Genomic DNA, 22239 nt, shown 5'->3' with positions numbered 1-22239 from the left:
GACCATAAGTTTTTTGTGGACTGTTCATTATCTTATATGATTTGAAAAGCAAAGAATCAATATATTAAACAATAAACTGTCTCTAAATAAAAAATTGGACCTCCTTGTCCCCCACCTTTTAAGTAAATGACTTTTAGTACAGTCATTGTAATATCTCCCTCGGTTGGTTTCAGAGAGCTTTTGCTTAGTTTCTTTCCCTGGGATCTTTTGATGACATCATCATATCTGTGTATGGCTGGGGTGTGTGTGTGTGTGTGTGTGTGTGTGTGTGTGTGTGTGTGAGAGAGAGAGAGTGTGTGTGTGTGTTTATACATATGCATTTGCTGGTATATATGCAAGCTTACTCCTTTTTTTTTAAGTTAAAGATCGCGAACTTATTTTTAATTGCATTATGTGCTGTTTGACTTAAGTTTTGCTCACATCGCATATCATGGATGCTGGGAATTGGCAGAATTAGAGTCCCTTGAGCAGAAATGCTCTCATTCTTTAGGAAAAAGAAAAAAACACAAACAGAAATTGTTTGAATGAGAAAAATAAGCAAATCTGAAGAGTGATTAATATAAAAGAATACATAACAAATAATTATAAAATTATATAAACTAAATAGAAAATTATATAGTGATCCTCAACCAATTTAGAGAAGAAAGTATTTGTACATAGCATTTTAAACAATTAAAAGCAACATACCTTTGTGTGGTAAAGTAGTGGACTGAGCAGTTTTCCTTCTTGAAAATATTTCCTTTTGAAACTTCTCTGCATATTTTGTGTTTTATTGAAATCTGTCTAATATTTAGATTTTTGCCTGTCTGTAAACTTGGCTTATCTAATGGCAAATTTAACTACAAATAGAACTTTGGGTATCTTTTAAAATTTGTTAGTAGTTTGGCCAACTTGGTCAGAAATCAGTCACTATCAGAAATCATAAAAAGCAATTAGGTAAACATAAATCAATGTTATTCGGTTGAAGTTACCAAAACTTTTTATCAGTCAAAATGTATGCTATGATATTATCAACCTCTATGCCGTAAAACTGAGTGAAGCAACTGAATAAAGAATAGATTTCTTTTTACTAATTTTTATATGTGGATAGTTAAATGTAAAAATGCCTGAGAGTTAAATATATAGAACCTTAAACTCAGAAGCAAGACATGGCTTTAGAAAAAAGATAGCGGTACTTAAAAAGATAATGATTCATCAGTATGTAAATTTTTCTTTTTAGTTGTGTTATCAGAAGACCCCCTAGGCTGACTTATTACCATCCCCTACTTGGCCATTTCATACTTCAGGTTGGTTCACTCACAGTGTAATCACCCACTGTATTAGCCTAGGTAAAGTTAACTTAAAAGGTAAATATGCTTCCGAAAATGGTGAAACACTCCAAATCAGGTATAGTTTGGGGTTTTCCAACATTGTTTTGGGTTGGCTCCTTTCCTGTAAACTCAGTAGTCATGATTTAACTCTACAGAAAAGGTCGTCATGTCTGTATGTTATGATCTGAAGTTGGAGCATCCATTTGTCAGTTTATAATTTAAGATGTTGATATATTTTCAGGAAATCTTTGGAAAGAGAAGACTTTGAAAAAATAATTACAGACCAAGCAGTTGCAGCAGGTAATAGAACTGTTTCAGTATATGTAATGAAGGAGTAATTATACTTACAGAAATAATATTTTACCTATAAACTAATATCTTCTCCTAGTAGAAAATACTTACCTGTAGAACTAATGTTTTCTCCTTAAAGGTGATTTCCAGTATGAAGTGTTCAGTATTATGGATTGTGATAACATAAAGAATAATTATGTATTTTTGTTTGACCTAAAATGTTTCCCCTCCTTTATACGTTTTTGCTGAGGAGATAAGGCTGCATGGGAAGCTGACTCATAGACATTTACATGCTTTGTCCTTGAACTTAAACTAAGTATTCTTCACTTATGCATGAAAAATTTTACTCAACAAACTAAAATTAAGAGGTTGTTTTTTTTAAAGGTTGGAAGCAAACATGAGAAAAAGGATTTACAGAGTTCTCATATTAATGAGTTTGAGGGAAACAAGTAGATGAGTGACTTTGTCCTACTGTCCTTTTCAAAACTGAAGTACATGGAGTAACAGTTAAATCTTTCCAAAAGTATAAGATATTAAGAATTTAATGACAACAATGATGATGATGATGGCAAACATACTAAGCCCTTCCTGAGAGCCAAGCACTATTCTAAACAGAGTCCCCACACATCACAACAGTGCTGTGAAAGGGCATTATTGTCTTTCCAAATTACAAATGAGAAAAAAAAAAGATGATACACAGGAATTTAAAAAACAAGAGATTAGGAAAGGAGAAGTTACAGGAAGTAAATATATTCCAAACAAATATTCTTTCAGATAACATTAAACAAGAATGCTGTTTTACTAAAAAAAGAAAAAAAAAAAATATATATATATATATACCGTCTCTAGAATGAAATGACAAATTGAGTTTCACGAGCAGTGATTTTAAGCTCTTGTCTGACGTTCATACTGCTGGGGGCCCTGCAAGTGGTACAGTATCCCCTTCATCAAGATATACTGTTATTGCCATTAACAGAAAGGTGGGGGAACTTGTTCTGAAATGAACTTGAATACATTCTGATTGTTCTTTTGTAAGAACCAGCTCTTAAGTGAGATTAAAATTATGTATTAGACTTTACTGATCATTCTTTTATAATTAACTGATTGGGAAGATTTTATTTGGAGCTAGCAGGATTTTGGAAATTAATCCATGCAGGTAATTTGAACACAGGTGGTTAATTTCGGTTGGAAATCTTATTACCAGATTTAAAGGGAACTAAATCATCAAATCAAACAATGTTAAAAATAGTAGTAAAGGTACAGCTCTTCCAAGAGGTATGTTTGATATGGCCAAAAAATGTATTCTTTACTTCCAGGAGTTCCAGCAGAAATCATCAAAGAATCTCTCGGTGAAGAGCTTTTTAAAATATGTTATGAGGAAGATGAACACATCTTAGGTGTGGTTGGAGGAACCCTCAAAGATTTTTTAAATAGCTTCAGCACTCTTCTGAAACAGAGCAGCTACTGCCAAGAAGCAGAAAAGAGAGGCAGGTTCGAGGATGCTTCCATTCTATGCCTGGATAAAGATCACAATTTCTTAAATGTTTACTATTTTTTCCCTAAGTGAATCACGTCCTTGATTCTTCCTGGCATCATTAAGGCAGCTGCTCACATATTGTACGAAACCGAAGTGGATGTGTCACTGATGCCTCCCTGCTTCCGTACTGATGGCAGTGAGTTCGTTAATCAGCCCTATTTGTTATACTCGCTTCATGTCAAAAGCACCAAGCCATCCCTGTCCCCCGGCAAACCCCAGTCCTCGCTGGTGATTCCTGCTTCCCTCTTCTGCAAGACTTTTCCTTTTCATTTCATGTTTGACAAAGACATGACAATTTTGCAATTCGGCAATGGCATTAGAAGGCTGATGAACAGGAGAGACTTTCAAGGAAAGCCTAATTTTGAAGAGTACTTTGAAATTCTGACTCCAAAAATCAAGCAAACCTTTAGTGCAATCCTAACCATGTTGAACATGCAGTTTGTGGTCCGAGTGAGGAGGTGGGACAACTCTGTGAAGAAATCTTCAAGGGTAAGGAGAACGGAGTCGTGTTTTGAATACGAAATAAGTCATTTCTTGTTTAAGGACAGAAGCAAAAAGGTAAAAAGATATACATCACTTCACCTGTATCGATAAAACATTTATGTTTAAGATGAGTGTGACATAATTTTAAGACTGAGATAAATTTAAATCAAAGTCCTTTTTTGCACTCGCTTGCTTACTTGATTCATTAGTTCACAGATATTTGTTGAATGCAGTGTACCTTTTAAAATCCTTTTGGAGTATTTTATAAACCGGATTAGATAAATATTTATGTAGAAATATGTTTTCAGTCATCATCAAGTAGCTGACAATTTTGACTAATAAGAGGCATTATTTGTGGTGCCTGGGTGGCTCAGTCGGTTAAGAGTCCAACTTCAGCTCAGGTCATGATCTCGCGGTTCGTGAGTTGGAGCCCCGGGTAGGGCTCTGTGCTGACAGCTCAGAGCCTGGAGCCTGCTTCAGATTCTGTGTCTCCCTCTCTCTCTGTCCCTCCCCTGCTTGTGCTGTCTGTCTTTCCCTAAAAAAGAAATAAAACATTAAACAATTTTTAAAAAGAGGCATTATTCTACAACAAATAAAAACTACTTGTTTATATTGGGAGATGACTAAATGGATTTTTTAATCAATATTTAATGGACGCGGAGAATCAATAACTTTTAATTGTTAAAGAATGTTGGGGGGATTGTTCTCGTGGTAAGAGAACTTTGGTAATCGGTTAGTCTAAGGAAAGAGTTTGCAAAATCGTAGCTGAGGGTACATAAGTAAAGCCAACAGTCAGCCTTATGATGCATATCACTTTGAAACATGCATAATTTGCTTCACAGGTTATGGACCTCAAAGGCCAGATGATCTACATTGTCGAATCCAGTGCAATCTTGTTCTTGGGCTCCCCCTGCGTGGACCGATTAGAAGATTTTACGGGGCGAGGGCTCTACCTCTCAGACATCCCGATTCACAATGCACTGAGGGATGTAGTGTTGATAGGGGAGCAGGCCCGAGCGCAGGACGGCCTGAAGAAGAGGCTGGGCAAGCTGAAGGCCACCCTGGAGCAAGCCCACCAAGCCCTGGAGGAGGAGAAGAAGAAGACAGTGGATCTCCTGTGCTCCATATTTCCATGCGAGGTTGCACAGCAGCTGTGGCAAGGGCAAGTAGTGCAAGCCAAGAAGTTCAGTAACGTCACCATGCTTTTCTCAGACATCGTTGGGTTCACTGCCATCTGCTCCCGGTGCTCGCCGCTGCAGGTCATCACCATGCTCAATGCACTCTACACTCGTTTTGACCGCCAGTGCGGGGAGCTGGATGTCTACAAGGTAGGGACGTCCGGAGGAGGGCGAGGCCCATTGTTTAGGCCAAAGTCACTGGAAGAAAGCTCCGCCGCCACCGGGACTTGAATTACAAGGCAGAGGAAAGGTTTTCTCTGCAGGGCCACCCAAGCCACATCCTGGGAGCAGGCATTGTGCATCAATCATGTGGGTGTTCTCTAGCCAGAAATAGCTCTTGAGTCCGCTCAGAAACAGAGAGAATTATTCCACAAAAGGACTGACACATTGTCTTCTCAAAGAATACGCATAGAATGTACGGGTGATTGAGTGGAGGAGGGGGTGTAGGACCCATGAACAGGTTCAGTTTAAGAATCAGTGAACCTGAGACTAGACTGTGGCAACTGAGTTATTAGAGACAATTCTTAAGGATGACTTGTATGGGGAAGATTTCTCCTTTGTGAAAGTAAAAGTATAAAAGAAACATGAGCATTTTATGATCTTTAAATAGATTAACTCACCCCACATCAGACTCTGCACTGACAGCCTGGAGCCTGCTTGGGATTCTCTCTCTACCTCTCTCTCTTGCTTCCCCCCCGCCGTCTCATTTTCTTTCTCAAAATAAATCAATAAACTTTAAAAAATAAATAGATTAACTCAGTATCGATTTTTTTTAATGCTTTATTTATTTCTAGGAGAGAGAGAGAGAGAGACAGCTTGAGCAGGCGAGGGTCAGAGAGAGAGGGAGTGACAGACTCTGAAACAGGCTCCAGGCTCTGAGCTGGCAGTCAGCACAGAGCCCGACGCGGGGCTCGAACCCATGAACCGCGAGATCATGACTTAAGCGAAAGTCGGACGCTTAACCTACTAAGCCACCCAGTCACCCCACTCAGTATTGAATTAACATGATAGTTTGCATGGCTGATTAAGAGGGGGAAACAAAACCCTATTTAAGACATTATTGACGGGACCAAGGTTAGAGATGTCTCTGAAGAAGAAAGGCTGTCTTCAAATCACATTCTCTACTTACTTTGTAAGCTGAGAAAGTTAAGTAGCCTTTCTCATTTCTAAAGCAGAGAAAGTGATATCCACCTACAGTTTATATGCCTGAATAACATACATTGTGTCCCACAATCTTCATAAACAAGATTGTTACAAAGATTATGGAAAATAACATCCATTATTCGTGATGCATCAGCATTTCTTGAGTGCTACCACGCATCATTCTAGGCACGGGGAAGCACATTAATTATCCCCGGTGTGTAATAAACTTTTTAAAATGTAACTTTATTAGCAATACAAGAACTAATAAAGTGATTTTTTTGTTCCGTGGTTTTAGAATTAAAACACGTTTTTACTCATTTAAAGTATTTGGCATTATTTTAGCCGTTGTCATTAAGAATAAAGCCTCCTTCTCCTTTGTGTGGCTTGACTCACCTTTTAGCTTTCCTTGTAACAACCTGGCATTTCAGAGCTTTGCCCAAAATGAAATAAATACATTATTGAAGACAAAACAAATACTATTTGTGGAATATATAAGCTTCTGCTTTGTTCCAATCTAGATGCAAGAAGTCAAGCCTTCCTTTCTAAAATATCTAGCAGGAAATTCCAGACTGAGCCATGATTCCCTTGGGAAAAAAAGAGGTCCATGTATAATTACAGATAAAATAATTGGCTTCAGTTAGGTTAAGCTTGACAGCCTCTTGTGGAATTGACTATATCTGTTTGTAGATAGTTTCTATCTTGACATTGTCTCCTCTAGGAACTGTGAGAAGAAATTCTTGGTCTCCTTTGCAACTGCTGTGATTACTTGCAGAAGCAGCAGCCCTTTTCTACAAATTTCGAATCCTTGAAACTGAAACAATGTGGTTATTCCAACCAAGTTTTCACAGTCTGTGTTCCTTGCTACTTGGATAGTAGCCACAGATTTCCCTGGTTAATCCAGCCACAACCCCAGCTAGATAGTGAATCATCTTCTCTGCCCTTATTTCCACCTTCTCTTCGCTTCTGATTTTGCATGAAAATATCTCAAGACAGCTGTGAATACATCAGGAAGGGTCTTAACCATGAGATAAATGTAAGATATACAGAATGTCTCCTCATATACTCACCTGTGAGTGTGATGGCTTCCAAGGAATAGTTAAACTTTTCTTTTCCGGGACCTGTTTGTTTCAGGACTTTATTTCATTTCGTTGTGTTACTGTCTTTGTCTTTTGTCCATTTTTCCATTGATTCGGCGTTCGTGTATTGGTTGTTTTAGCAAATAATTACTGTCATTCAGCATTGGCCAGCACGAGTGAGAACATCTCACATGTGGAAGCAGGAAAGGAGGGTGGAGCTGACTAATGCCAGATCTCTATGACCTGGTGAATGCCCGACTCTGAACACATGGGGACGAGGTGCTATAATAGCATAGAGAAGTAGGCACTGAACACCATGGAGTGAGGACACCACTTCTTCTGATTAGTGACACTTATTGGGCACCGGAGATATGTTAGACATTATTTTCAGCACTTCTTATGTATTCATGGAAGAAATTCTTTTAAGAGTCACCACCACCTGGTTCATTCCTTAAACTGGGTACTGGTAATTCAGGAGTTAATAAAACAGACGAACTCAGAGAGCTAATATTCTATAGGGGGAATGACAGAAAATAAACAAATGAGTATATTTCATAGTATTCCAATTGGTGTAATATTCTGGATAAAGTTAAGGGGGGAGAAGTGCAGAAGACAAGGGGTGATTGTTATTTTATAGAAGGCGATTTGGACAGGCATTTCTCATATGGTGATGGCTTAGTGGGCCCTGAAGGAAATGAGGGACATGCCAAGCAAGTATCTGCAGGAGATTGTTCCAGGCAAAGGGGTAGCAAGTGGGAACATGTTTGATATGTTTGAGGGATACGCTGAGGCATTATAAGAGCTTCAAAATTTATTCTGAGTGAGATGGAGAACCACCTAAAGTTTGTTTCTCTTTCTACTTTCCTTTCTCATCTCCACCCCTCCACACTGGAGGGTTTGGAGAAGAAGAATGATATGATCTGCTAAGTTACCATAAATATTTAGAGGAGAAAATGCAATGATTACAATTGGGTGGATTATTTGTAGATTTAAATTAACTGGTAGCTTTGTCATCAGCATCACAGACAGATAAAAATCACTTCTTACAACAACAGCAATGACAATGATAATACTTGGAATTTATATAACAGATTGATTTTCAGTAGCCTTCCGAGCTCCATTATTTGACGTCTTTCTTGGTGTCTATACTTTGTGATTAATATTCATGTAGACACTTAGAGTTGCTATGAGAACCCCCAAATCCTTTTGAAAAACTAGAATATCTTAGTTTTATGTCTCACGTTCTTACTAAATTCATATGACATTGATTGAGTAGTGACTGTTCAAAATACTGTAGCCTAAAAGGGTATAAAATCAGCAATTGATTCCAATTCTCTTCAAACAATTTGTTATAAACCCAAAATATCATTTACATAACATCATTTGCCTCTAAAGAGCCATTTTACGTGGTAGAGGGAGAAAAAGGTGGAATGATGTGCTGAGTCAGCAGCAAGTCTGGAAGTAGAAACCACCTCCCAACGTTGTGCTCACCGGACCCCACTGCCTTTCAAAGCAGCGCCTGATAAGGCGTCTAAACTTTATGAATTTCCTGAAAAGGAAAGCCATATCTGAGCATATCTGATTTTCTCTCATTTTCTATAGGGCCTGAACACTGAGACTTTCCACTCTCTGATGTGCACTAGAATTCTTTCTGAACTTGTATTTGTAATATGGAATATCTGTTCTGTGTAGGTGGAGACCATTGGCGATGCATATTGTGTGGCTGGGGGATTACACAAAGAAAGTGATACCCATGCAGTTCAGATTGCACTGATGGCCCTGAAGATGATGGAGCTCTCTGATGAAGTTATGTCTCCCCATGGAGAACCTATCAAGGTAAGACAGATGCATATTGTCCAGGAAATGTCACGGAGAGTAAATGCTTATTAGTTATCAAAAGAATAGTGCATCCCTCAGGGTTTAATTGCAGAGAGCAAGATCTCTAACTTGTGGAAGCGGGAAGGAATGTACTATGGGGTATCGAGTGGCTTATCGAGTGGCTTATCGAGAGGACTAAACATTCCATCGATAAACTAAATCTTCACAAAACGGCTCCCAAAGCAGCACTTCAGAAACCATTGTTTTTTCCAAGGTCGAGAAGCTGACTCCCAACACCATACCACCACAGCCACAGTCAGGAAACTGCTGTGTTCAGAAAGCTGCTGCCTCTATCACTGGCCGTAGAACAAAACTGCACTTATTATAATTGGAGTCGGTAACATGGAAATCTTGCATCATGACCCTCACAGAATGAGTAACTGGATATGGGGCTCTCTGCTACGCATGACATAGAAAACCTGAAGACGTCCACGGTTGTGCTGACACTTGGAAGCAGTCACGCCAGAAATTCTGGCTTCCAAACCCTTTGCAAGTATATGTGATCCACCAAACCTCAGTGCACCTTGAAAATGCAAGGGAGTTTGGAAAATGTAATTTTTAGTTTTCCAGTCCCTGCAGGGGAGGCCATTACACTACAATGAAAATCGACTGCTAATCCACCCATATTTTCCAAAGCACATAATACTCTAAAATTTCTAGATTATCTCAGAATAATGTCTTAATGCCACTGAGACCATAAAATTACCATGCTAGGCATTGGTTTAATAGAACACAAGAGGATTACCTTTATTTGTCCTACTTATAGTGAATCGGCCACTTAATTTTTATAGGATGGTCCTTAATTGATGACCTTCAGAAATGGGCCCTTGAAGTAATATAGAATCCTATCTGGCATGCTATAAAAATACAGAGAAAAGAAAGAAAAAATGCAAACTACAAATCTGTAATAGAAGCAAAGTCTTGGTGCTCTTCGTAATAGAAGCCACATGTCTGAGCCCAGCCCTTTACTCCTGCTTATCCTGCCACCCCATGGAATGGAATCAGAGTGAAAGAATAGGAAATATTTCCTTTTTTTCCCCCGCAAGCTCTGTGTGTTTCTCCAACATGCCATGTGTATAAGTCATCTATCACTACTGATTTCCTTACTCACATCCACCTACTCTGGCTTTGAAAACTGCAGGTGGAGTGTTGATAGAAACCAGAGAGCTCAATGTGGCAGGGAAAGTCAGTAAGTGCAAAGTGAACATGGAAACAGACGCCTGTTCCCAGACGTCCATGATGGGACATGGGCTGCATCAAAAGTGGTTCCCAAATGGAAGACGTTCCCAACAGGTTTCCGTTCAGGACTTGATATGCATCGTAAATTTTGGATCATTCTCTTGTGAATTTGAAATGAATTTGTAAATCTGCTTGTGAATTTGGAAAGTTCCCTGGTAAGAAAGCTGTGGAGTTAAGAGTGAAATTCAGAACTGGAGAAGGAGAGTGGGAGAGGGAGCACAGCATAGGAGGAGCTAGGTGTTTATGCAAAGGATACAGAAGTGCTGTTTCGAAGGGGCACATGCACCCCAATGTTTACAGCAGCGCTATCAACAATAGCCAAAGTATGGAAAGAGCCCAAGTGTCCATTGACTGATGAATGGATAAAGAAGATGTGTTATACATATACAATGGAATATTACTCAGCCACAAGAAAAGAATGAAATCTTGCCATTTGTAACAACATGGATAGAACTAAAATGAATTATGCTAAGTGAAATTAGTCAGTCAGAGAAAGATAAATACATGATTTCATTCATATGTGGAATTTAAGAAACAAAGCAAATGAACATAGGGGAAAAGAAGGAAAAATAAGATAAAAACAGAGAGGGAGGCCAACCATAAGAGATTCTTAAATACAGAGAACAAATTGAGGGTTGCTAGAGGGGTGTTGTTTGGGGGTATGCGCTAAATGGGTGATGGGCATTAAGAAGGACACTTACTGGAATGAGCAGTGGATGTTATCATAAGTGTTGAATCACTACATTCTACTCCTAAAATCATTACTACATTATATGTTAATTGGCTTGGATTTAAATAAAATCTTCAACAAAATTTTTTAAAGAAAAAGGTAGAATAACTAAGTATATAGAGAGAAACTGATTTAACCAGAAAAGTGCCCCAAAGGAGCAGAAACTTCTTATCTGTGATCAAGTCACTGTGATACGAGCCTAATCAGCTCCCACTCTGTTTCCTCTGTCATTTTCTATGGAAACATTCAAATGCCTTTCTTCTTTCATGTTAGTCGTTGGAACAGTGGGATAGTGTTTGTCATAAAGATCTTTTTATTCTTTCTATTGTAAGAGCTGGCTTCTCTCGCCCTTCTCTGACAGCGCGTTGTGAAACAACACCTGGAGTCCAGAAATTCTGTCTGTCTCACTTGATGGACAGAGCAGGTTCACGTAAACTACCCGTAGACATTTGTCTTGTCACTCTGAGGACTGTGACAGGTATGCATGGAAATGTGTGTCAGACATCGAAGGCAGGTGAAAGATGCTTTATTTAGACATAAGTGCTTAATGGAGGTGATTTAAGAAGTGTGATTGATTTTGCACTAGTAATTTATTTTTTTACTTTTTTTAACGTTTATTTATTTTTAAGAAAGAGAAAGAGAGAGGGGGAGATTGGGGAGGGGCAGAGAGAGGATCTGAAGCAGGCCCCACACTGTGAGTGCAGAGCCAGATGTGGGGCTCAAACTCAAGAACCTTGAGATCCTGACCTGAACGGAAATCAAGAGTTGGCTGCTTAACTGACTGAGCCACCCAGGGACCCCTGAACTAGTAATTGGATACCAATAGAAGGAAGTTGGCAGGAGGTTTTGCAGAGGGGAGGAATGGTGTAGTGACAGCAAATGGCAACATAATTTAAACAGCATTTGGGGCCCCTGGGTGGCTCAGTCAGTGGAGTTGAGTGTCTGACTCTTGATTTTCACTCAGGTTATAATCTCATGAGTTTATGAGATCGAGCCCCACATCGGGCTCTGTGCTGACAGCAAGAAGCCTGCTTTGGATTCTCTCTCTCTCCCTCTCTCTCTGCCCCTGCCCTGAGTGCTCATGTGTTCTCTCTCTCTCGAGATAAATAAATATTTAAAACAATAAATAAATAAGCAGCATTTGTACAATACTGACTGGCAGGAAATGTTTTACCGATGATGAGGACCCTGTGTTACTTTTTGGTTTCAGATGCGGATTGGACTGCATTCTGGATCAGTTTTTGCTGGAGTCGTTGGCGTTAAAATGCCCCGTTACTGTCTTTTTGGAAACAACGTCACCTTGGCGAACAAATTTGAGTCCTGCAGTGTACCTCGGAAGATCAATGTCAGCCCCACAACGTACAGGTACTCTTTGCATTGAATGCCTATTATTTTTATTGATATACAGTTGCCATATTTTTCCCATTGGTTTCTTTCATCCTCCATAATATTTTCCTGCTTAGGTAATCTTGCAAAGAAAAGGAAAGCCATACCTTAATCATCCTCACTTTTTCTAAAATTACTCATTAGCATCATGAGAACAACTCTCCCGAGATATTTGTAGCCCAGCTGTAATCCTTGATACACATCCTACTCTTCCCCACGATTCTTTTCAAAGCACGTGTTGATGCTCTCCATGCTTTGATGGCTAATCTGGCCAGTACAATCCTGGCACTAGCTACCCAGAGTTAGCATGGTCTCCACATATTATAGGTCATGGTCCTCAACATATCCTTAATTCAGGTGCCAGACATGGATGGATACGTTTCATCTCATTTTAAGAACTCAGTCATAATGAAAGTGATTGAATAGCAAAACGCTTTTGAGATATGTGCGGCAGGTGACTTCTCAAACTGACTACACCAAGCAAGTTATCTTTTCTATTCTCAGAGACAAATACTTTATATCATCTTCTTTCTCCTTAAAACTCCACAACCTTTCCTTGACAGCCTTAATTCTAAGTTGACAACTTCACTTCATATTTCACAGGAAAAGAAAAAAAATGCAGTCAGGTAGGCACTACACCACCTTCCCGGGCAGATACCATCAGCCTAGCTACCCCGGTGCCCTGGTCTAAGCCTTTCATTCCGGTGACCATGTCCCAGCTGCCTGGCTCCTTTTCCAGATGATTCCCTCCAGGTTTGCTCTGAGTGCTGCTGCCCCTCACCTTCTCCAGAACTTACCTCCTAAAAATACCTGCTTTCTTTCTGTGATTAAGTTCTCTAGTGAAACGATTATTCCCGTCAGAATACAGACATCTCTTACTATTAAAACTCTTAAAACAGTTTCTTCCTTGTTTCCTGGTGTATCTCAGCTATTCCCCTGTATTTATTTCTGCCCCTTTTCCCAGCAAAACTCCTTGCAGGAGTTGTCTGTGTTCACTGTCTCTACTTTCTTTTACCTCCTGTTCGCCCTCTGACTCACTCTCATCAGTGTTTGTCCCTTGCACCCACTGAAATGGGTCTTATCAGGGCCGTCAGTGTTCCTTGCTAAAATCATGCTTAGTCTGTCCCCTTATCTTCCTCAACATCTCTGGCAACTGAAGGGCTTGAGAACTCCCTCCTTTAAACATTTTCTTTCTTCTGCTTTCATGACACCACACTTAACCCGTTTCCTTAGTACCTACCGCATGGCTATGCCTTCTCAGTGTCTGGTGCGGGTACTCATTCCCTTTCGAATGTTGCGGTGCCCAGACCTCTGTCCCTATCCTCTTCTTTGTCTGAACTTTACTGACTCGCCTTTTCTCTCATCTCTAGCCCATCCCACAATTGTCCAGTGAGCTACACGCTTGTGTATCATATTCTGTATTTCTACTTGGATGACTAGTTGACATACTAATATTAACATGATAGTCTTAGAACGAGTGATTTCCCACACACTACAATATGATATAACCCGCTTCCCACCCAGCCTAGCTTTATCAGTCTCCTTAAAATGGCATCACCTTCTATTGCGTTGCCTAGCCTATAAATCTCAGAGTGAGCGTTGCTTTCTCCCTCTTACAGCTTACCACTCCCTCCTACAATTAAATATCCTGAATACATCTTTATTTTTACTTCCTTCAGTACTACACCCCAAGGCAAGCCTCCTTCATCTGTTCCACCTCAGCCAACAGGATCTTCCTCATTCTCTGCTTGCTTTCTTGCTCACCTCCTGCCCACAGTTCATCCTCCACACAGTGGCCAGATTGTCTTTCTGAAGTACAAGTCAGATATCATCATTCCCGTGATAAAAACAGGAATGGCCTCCCATTGCAGCCAGTATAAAATTTAAATTTGTTACCAGAGACTAAAATGTCCTCTTTGATCAATATCCTGCCAGCCTGTGTCACTTTATTTTCTTCCATTTTCTCCATCGCTCTCTGATACTCTGCCACCCTGGCCTTACTTGTGTTCATCAGACTTTCTAAACCCTTTCCTGAATCGAAGATACTGGCTATTCCTCTGCTTTCCACTTCTTTCCTGCATCACGTTGGGCTTTGTGGTGAGTGTGGAGCCAGTTTATGATTCTCTTTCTCTCTGCTCCTCCACTGCTGATGTACACGCTCTCTCTCAAAAACAAAAGACACTCCTTAACTGTCATACCTAGAGGAACAACTTTCGCCTCACACACCTCACATTACTTTATTTTTTTCACCTTCTCAGTTCGTATCTGTGTCTGAAATGGTGTTTTCTTTATGTGTTTACTGCCTTCCTCCCCTTGGAGAGTGTGAGCTTCCAGTGGTAGCAATTTCCATCTCTAGTTCCCAGATCAATGCCTAGAACACAGTAGGAAAGCTGAAAGTATTTACTGATTGAAGGTCCACTCTTTGATTTGAAAATGATCACTATCCATGAGATTGGAAAACTCCCTGGGGATTATTGTGATGGTAATAGACCTGTAGACTTCTGGATATGCCAGGAAGGGAGGAGAACTCCTGTCTTCAGGATTTGACTCTGCTCTCTTTGCAGGATTTGAGAGCAGGAATCCGGTGATAACCTAAGAGTAGTTGCTAGTCCAGTCACTACTGTTGAGTGTTCAGTAATGTCATATATGTGCGTGTTTACCTCGAGAAGTCCGTGTGTGTATATATCTATCCTTAAAACCAAACCTCTGCATAGAAAAAGTATACTTTCTCTTTTTTTTATTTTAATTGTTTTAAAGCAGTATAAAAGAAAATCTTCCTTTGTTTCATATCTGAAAGTCTGGTTGTCTTGAATCTTGATGGGAAACATTGCTATCAGCTCCTCATTTCACTTCCAAAGTGTAATATCGGTTCTCTTCTCTTCCAACAGAGGATCATGACACTTTGATACACATTTCCGGCACCAGGACAAGGCCTTAGAGTTGCCATGTTGCCTATGTTACTAGACTTACTAGATGTGCAAAAACAGGATTTTACACCACAGTATTACTTTTTTTTTCAATAAAGTGTTTTTATGATAATAGTAATATATGCTTATTTTAGAAAATTCATATTTGCTATCAGAAAGTTATAAGTAAATAAAAATAACTCATAATTTCACTATCCAGAGACAATAACTATTCACATTTTATGTTTTTTTATTACTTCTTAGTATGTATTTATATGCACATATATAAACTATAATGAAAATTTAGTCAATACTGAGCATAAATGCCTTTGCTGTATTTATTTCTATCTTTTATAAGCAAACATGGTATAGTTTTTATCCTTTTTTTGTTTCAAGTTTTTATTTAAATTCTAGTTCGTGTATAGTGTAATATCAGTTTCAGGAGTAGAATTTAATGATTTATCACTTACTATAACACCCAGTGTTGATCACAAGTGCTCCCCTCCCTTTTTTTTTTAGGTTTATTTATTTATTTTTTGAGAGAGACAGAGACCCCGTGAGTAGGGGAGGGGCAGAGAGAGAGGGAAAGAGAGAGAAAGAATCCCAAGCAGGCTCTACATTGCAAGTGCACAGCCCAATGCAGGGCTCAAATTTACAAACCTGGGAGATCATGACCTGAGCTGAAACCTAGAGCCAGATGCTTAACTGAGTCACTCAGGTGCTCCAGAAGTGCACCCCCTTAATACCCATCACCCATTTAGCCCATCCCCTGCCCACCTCCCTTCCAGCAACCCTCAGTTTGTTCTCTATAGTTAAAGAGTCTCTTATGGTTTGCTTCCCTCTCTGTTTTATCTTATTTTATTTTCCTTTCCCTTCCCCTATATGTATCTGTTTTTTTTTTCTTTTTTTTCTTAAATTCCACATATGAGTGAAATGATGTACTATTTGTCTTCCTCTAACTGACTTATTTCAGTTAGCATAATACACTCTAGTTCCATCCCTATTGTTGCAAATGGCAAGATTTCCTTCTTTTTGATGGCTGAGTAATATTCCATTGTATGTATATACCACATCTTCTTGATCCATTCATCAGTCAATGGACATTTGGGCTCTTTCTATAATTTGGCTATTGTTGAAAGTGCTGCTATAAACATTAGGGTGCACGTGCCCCTATTTTTCCTTTTTCAATTTACCTGTCACTCTCACATAGGGAATATTTATGTCTTACGTAAAGGGCAAGCAGTAGTTAAAGTGCTTTGTGTTGGCAAGAAATAAATATTTAATGTGAAATAGCTTTGATGACATTTTAAAATGCTTTCTTTTAAAAATAGTTTATTTTCTTCCCAAATGATAGAAAAACTTAAAAAGAAAGTAGCTAATTTAAATTTCAATCAAAAGTCCATGCTTTGGGAAATTTAACAATTGGATTGTAAAACAGAGATATAATTTCAGTTCCACCAAAGTTAGGGACAAACAGTAGATGCTATTAGAAGTTGTACAGGGGCTCCTGGGTAGCTCAGTCAGTTAAACCTCCACCTTCAGCTCAGGTCATGATCTCACTGTTTGTGAGGTTGAACCCCGCTGTGGGCTCTGTACTGACAACTTTGAGCCTGGATCCTGCTTCTGATTCTGTGTCTCCCTTTCTCTCTGCCCCTCTTCCACTCGTGCACTCTCTCTCTCTCTCTAAAAAATTAAAAAGAAAATAAGTTGTACAAATATAAAATCTAATTAGTTCTTAAGGAGAACTTCACTGGTAATGCATTGAATTTTGGGGTGACATTTGTCAAAAAATAAAATAATATCAGATGTAGCTTCCTTGATATATTTACGAAGGACTTACAAATTTGAGACACAGAATACACACCCACATGAACAAAAACCCTTAACCTCAAATCCTTACCTTTCACTTCCAGTTCTAACCAGTAATTTAGAATGTTGTTGTGTGATGACCATTACACATTTCTTTATTCTGAATGTCATGAGTAGTTTATTTTCGGGGACAGTTTTCCACATTCCTTTTAGCTCTTACCGAAGTGCATAAATGTGAGCTATTGTCCAAGTTTCAGGTCAGTGGACTAAAGAGATAGGTTCATGTGGTGATGAGGGATCATTAAAGACAAAATGGCAGGTGGGAGGTATAAATGGATAGTACCCAGTGTAGGTGGATAGTAGACTTTGGAACTCTTATCTGCAAGAGAGATCTGAGAACTAATAACAGGGAAACAGGACTTAAATTCTATAAGGGGAAAGAACAAAGAGAAGAAAGACAGTATGAGAGAGATGACAAAAAACAGGATAGTTCTTGTAACATTTCAGGGTAACTGTTACCTGGTCAAGAAAGAATAAAGGAAAACTTCCACCACTTGCTTGAGGCTCTTGCTGCTTTTCTTAGGCCTTAATTCCATCAAGCTTTCATATATATTTTTTAATTTTTTTAAATTTGCCTTTATTTATTTTTGAGAGACAGAGACAGAGCACAAGTTGGGGAGAGAGTGAGGGAGACACAGAATCCGAAGCAGGCTCCAGGCTCCAGACTCTGAGCTGTCAGCACAGAGCCTGATGCGGGGCTCGAACTCACAAACCGTGAGATCATGATTTGAGTCCAAGTTGGACACTCAACCGACTGAGCCACCCAGGCACCGCCATCAAGCTTTCATTTAAATGGTTTTATTTTTCCAACCTGCTTTCCTTAAAAATTCTGATCTTTTCTTAAAGATGATTTAATGAACATTTCTAACTCCATGACCTTCTAATTGTGTTCATCTGTAAGTTTCTTTAAAAAGCATAAAACTTGTATTTAGAAGACATGCCATACAGTCACAAACACGGAGCTTTCTAGATACATCATCTTGAGCAAGGCACTTAATAATTTCTAATGATATACTTTAAAGCCACTTCTAAATGCTGAATACTTTATATTAATATAAAGTTATGATTATAATTACCGTATTTAACAGGAAATGTTGGGATGATGTGAACAGAAAAAAAAAGAAAGCTGTTAATCACTTATAATTTTATAATTTTTTACTTATCAAACCTTTAGTTTCCTGCACTTTTATAATTATTTTTTTAAAATATTTTGAGCATACAGAAAAAAAATCAAAGAAAATATGATACCCTTGTGGCCAATAATAATAGTTAATAAATGTCAACAGTTTGCCATATTTGTTTCAGATCCCTGTTTAATAAAAAATATATATATATTCTAGGCCCCAACCCCCACTGTCTGACTTGCTGGACTCTGTGTCCCTTCAGGTCGGCAGGAGGAGCCTAGAACATAGATTTCCTGCACACAGCCAGGCTCCCAGAGAGGCAGGAAGGCCCTGAGAAGAGCATGTTCAGCTTATTCCAAACTCACCAATAAGACATGTCGCTTCTGATTACCAGGAAAGAAAGTGGACAGAGAGAGGCCAGGAGGCTAAACTCTCATTTAGGTTCCTGCAGGTAGAAAAGCAAAACCAGAGAAAAACGGTTTCCCATTCAACCTGTTTACATCCTTTCATGACTTGCCTTGAATCTGTTTAATACTATGTTTTTGAGATTTTTTTTTTGATGAAATGTAAATCTAGTTCCTTTAATTAAACTATTCCTAATGCAGTGGTTTGCTGGTAAACCAGCACGGGGAGTTGAGGGGGGGGTGGGGGAGGCATAAAGTGAAAAAAATCTCAACTTTTTAGCATTTACCAATTTCTATTGTGTACCTATTCCTACCATCGCAGGTTTCAGGTTACAGATGGTTTAACTGACTCATAAAAGTCCTGAATGTTTAACGCTTGGTTCTCATAAGCCAGTATGAGCCAGATGTAGCATGGCACTATATGTGCGTGTGATATAATATGTAGTCTAGAGTATGAATAAGCCATGCACATCTATAATATACCTACAGACGGTATTCCCAGATCATAGGCTATCTCCAGTTCAGCTTTGCTGAGCATCAGTTAGCTGTCCAAATCAGTCTTACAGATTTCTATTCGACCAACAGTATATGAAGGTTCATAGTCCCCAAATGTTACCAGTATGAATGTTGTGTGATAGCTAATTGATGCTTAACTAATCTGGTTTAATCTATTAATTTAATCTTCACAACTGTCCTAAGAGACCTGTACTATTAACTTCTTTTTACAGGCTAAAAAACACACACCTTTGCTGCTATTCAAACCTAGGTCTACCAGACTTTGAAGCCTATACTTTTAATACTATGGAATTCTGTAACTTTTCATTATATGTTACCTAATATCATGTCTTATAAATAATAGGCACTCAAATATGTCTGGATCATGACTAAAACATCGTTTTATTAATTATTTTGCAGATTGCATATTTATTGATGAGTTTTCAAAAATGACCTAACTGAATACTCACATGTTCTTTTCTGCTTGGAAGTCTGTCATTTGTGAGACGTGGATTTCTATTCAGTTGGTTTCTTCATTGCATAGAACGGTGTCACAGTACCAAATCTAATGCAGCACCATCATTCAATTGCATTCAGACATGACATCACAAACAGATGAGTAGGAGGCCATGCTCTGGTTGGGCAGAGATAGAAAGTGGTTTTCTGTAAAAGTTGGTTTATGGCCCAGAACTGTCAACATTTTTCATCCATTGCCTGAATAATAGATTAGAAAGACACTTATTAAGTTTCCATTTGACAGAAAGCTAGGGAAGCAAGTAGAATGATAGGCCAGTAACTTCATCAGTAGGACTGGAATTTAAAATGAATTTAACTCATATGTGGAAGAAACAAAACAAATGAGCACAGAGAAAAGAGAGAGGAGGACTGAAAGCCAAGAAACAGACACTTGGGGCACCTGGGTGGCTCAGTTGGTTAAGCATCCAACTCTTGATTTCAGCTCAGGTCATGATCTTATAGTTTATGAGATCAAGCCTCTCATTGGGCTCCATGTTGTCAGCAAATTCATATTCTCTCTCTCTTCAAAATAAAGAAACTTTAGAAAAAAAAAAAAAGACACAGACTCTTAACCATAGAGAAAACTGATGGTTACCGGAGGAGAGGTGGGCAGGGGGATGGGAAAAATAGGTGATGGGGATTAGGAGGGCGCTTGTGATGAGCACTGGGCATTGTATGAAAGTGTTAAGTCACTCTACTGTACACCTGAAACTAATATAACATGTTTGTAATATATATTGTATGCTATCTAACTGGAATATAAATGAAAACCTTAGAACAAATTAAAAATAAATGAAATAAAATGAGTTAACCATATTGGACACATAGTTGGTAGTAAATAATAAAATTTGGTAAACAGATAAACTTAAGAAGAAATATTTCAAATACTAGATAGTTAAGAAGAGTGTCAATTTGTACAATTAAATCTCCTTTTAGTCGTACTAACCTAGAAGTCATATAAATTCTATTGAGATTCAAATGCTATTCTCACATTAGTTATATATGTATATATATAAAACTTACATAGAATTTTTCTTTCATAATTTATTGCCCTTGATTACTTCTCAGTAGCATTTGTAAATGAATTGATAAATAGACAATGTTGTTTCTTTCAACTTAGGAAGCTTTATTCTATAATCTTATGTTTATACATGGGCTTGGAGTTTTCTTGCTATTATTAGACTTTTGGATTATTTTGCATTTTCTCCCAGTACTGTGAATTAATGGTTATATGAGTTATTGATTATATCTTTACAAAAATATTTTATAAGTATTTTTCCTAATAGGAGTGAATACATTATTTGGTAGAATTATTTTCGTTATTGTGAATTGATTCTTCATTGTTCTTCTGTGAAGATGTTTGCTAACATCATTAAGATCTCTCTGTCATTCATACTGAAAATGGCTGCTCTATTAATACAGACAGTCCTCAGCTTGCAATGATACAACTTAACGAATTCTCAACTTTACAATGTACAAAAACTACATGCATTTAGTACAAACCATAGTTTGAATTTTAAATTTTGATCTTTTCTCAGGTTACTAATATGCCACGTGATACTCTCTCATTTGCAGAAAGGGGGATAAACAACCCATACACTTAAAACCATTCCGCACCCTCATGGTCATTCTGTTTGTCGCGTTCAGTAAAATATTTAATATGTTACATGAAATATTAAATGTTTATTTATAAAACAGGCTGTGTGTTAGAAGATTTTGCCAAACTGCAGGCTAATATAAGTGTTCTGAGCACATTAAGGCAGGCGAGGCTAAGCTATGATGTTCCGTAAATTATGTGTACCAAATGCGTTTTCAACTTATGATATTTTCAGTTTATGATATTTTTAATTTATTGAGGGATAACTCATCATAAGTCAAAGGAGATATGTATTTCCAGGAATATTCATTTAGGGAGGGTGTCTTTTCTTGCGTAGACAGTTTTATCAGTAGTAGATTTTAATATTAACACTTTTATTTTAATCTTTTCAGATTACTCAAAGACTGCCCTGGTTTTGTGTTCACCCCTCGATCAAGGGAGGAACTTCCACCAAACTTCCCCAGTGAAATTCCTGGAATCTGTCATTTTCTGGAATCTTATCAACAAGGAACAAATTCAAAACCATGGTTCCAGAAGAAAGATGTTGAAGATGGCAATGCCAATTTTTTAGGCAAAGCCTCAGGAATAGATTAGCAAAACATACACCCGATTAGTAGTCTTGGGTTTTGACTCCTACAAGCATGTGTGGAATCTCTGAAAGCACTTTACGGTTGCAGATGACTAAAAACAGTATTCAAATTTCAGGAACTAAGTCACCACCTACTTTTTCTTCCATTTGACGTGACAAAAATGTATTCACTTCAATACTTCAAGTCTTCAGAGGAAAAAAAAAAAAGGAAAGAAGACTCACAAATGGCATTTAGGGGGTATATCTGTTACTATAAAAATCACTTGTTACCTGTACTCAAATTCGCACCTTGTACATATATCCGGTAATTGTAGTGACCTGACTTGCACAAACTGATGGGGTCACCTGCAGTCTGTGCCCTGGTGGAATGCCCTGGTTGTTAAAGTGTATTTGTGATAGTGTTGCCTTAAAAAAGATGAATAGAAATGATAGTCTTTGATACCACTAGCTCTTTGGACCTTTCAACTCTGCATTTTATTACATTTCTT

General features: G+C 38.3%; 1 protein-coding gene across 1 annotated transcript in view; it reads left to right on the top strand.

The window, feature by feature from the left end:
- The window catches only part of GUCY1A1 (guanylate cyclase 1 soluble subunit alpha 1), a 35830-nt gene extending 13864 nt beyond the window's left edge, over positions 1 to 21966 (top strand). The window contains 6 exon segments of the mRNA XM_039218736.1: positions 1552 to 1610; positions 2918 to 3627; positions 4464 to 4949; positions 8711 to 8854; positions 12076 to 12230; positions 21555 to 21966. Of these exon segments, the coding sequence (XP_039074667.1) occupies positions 1552 to 1610; positions 2918 to 3627; positions 4464 to 4949; positions 8711 to 8854; positions 12076 to 12230; positions 21555 to 21756 (1756 nt within the window). The 3' untranslated portion in view covers positions 21757 to 21966.
- Positions 21967 to 22239: the final 273 nt, after the last annotated feature.

The sequence above is a fragment of the Hyaena hyaena genome, unplaced genomic scaffold, assembly GCF_003009895.1.
Source record: "Hyaena hyaena isolate Hyena2069 unplaced genomic scaffold, ASM300989v1 scaffold_773, whole genome shotgun sequence".
Classification (NCBI taxonomy): Eukaryota; Metazoa; Chordata; class Mammalia; order Carnivora; family Hyaenidae; genus Hyaena; species Hyaena hyaena.
The sequence above is the reverse complement of the archived record's forward strand: the minus strand, read 5'-3'. Positions and strand labels throughout refer to the sequence as shown.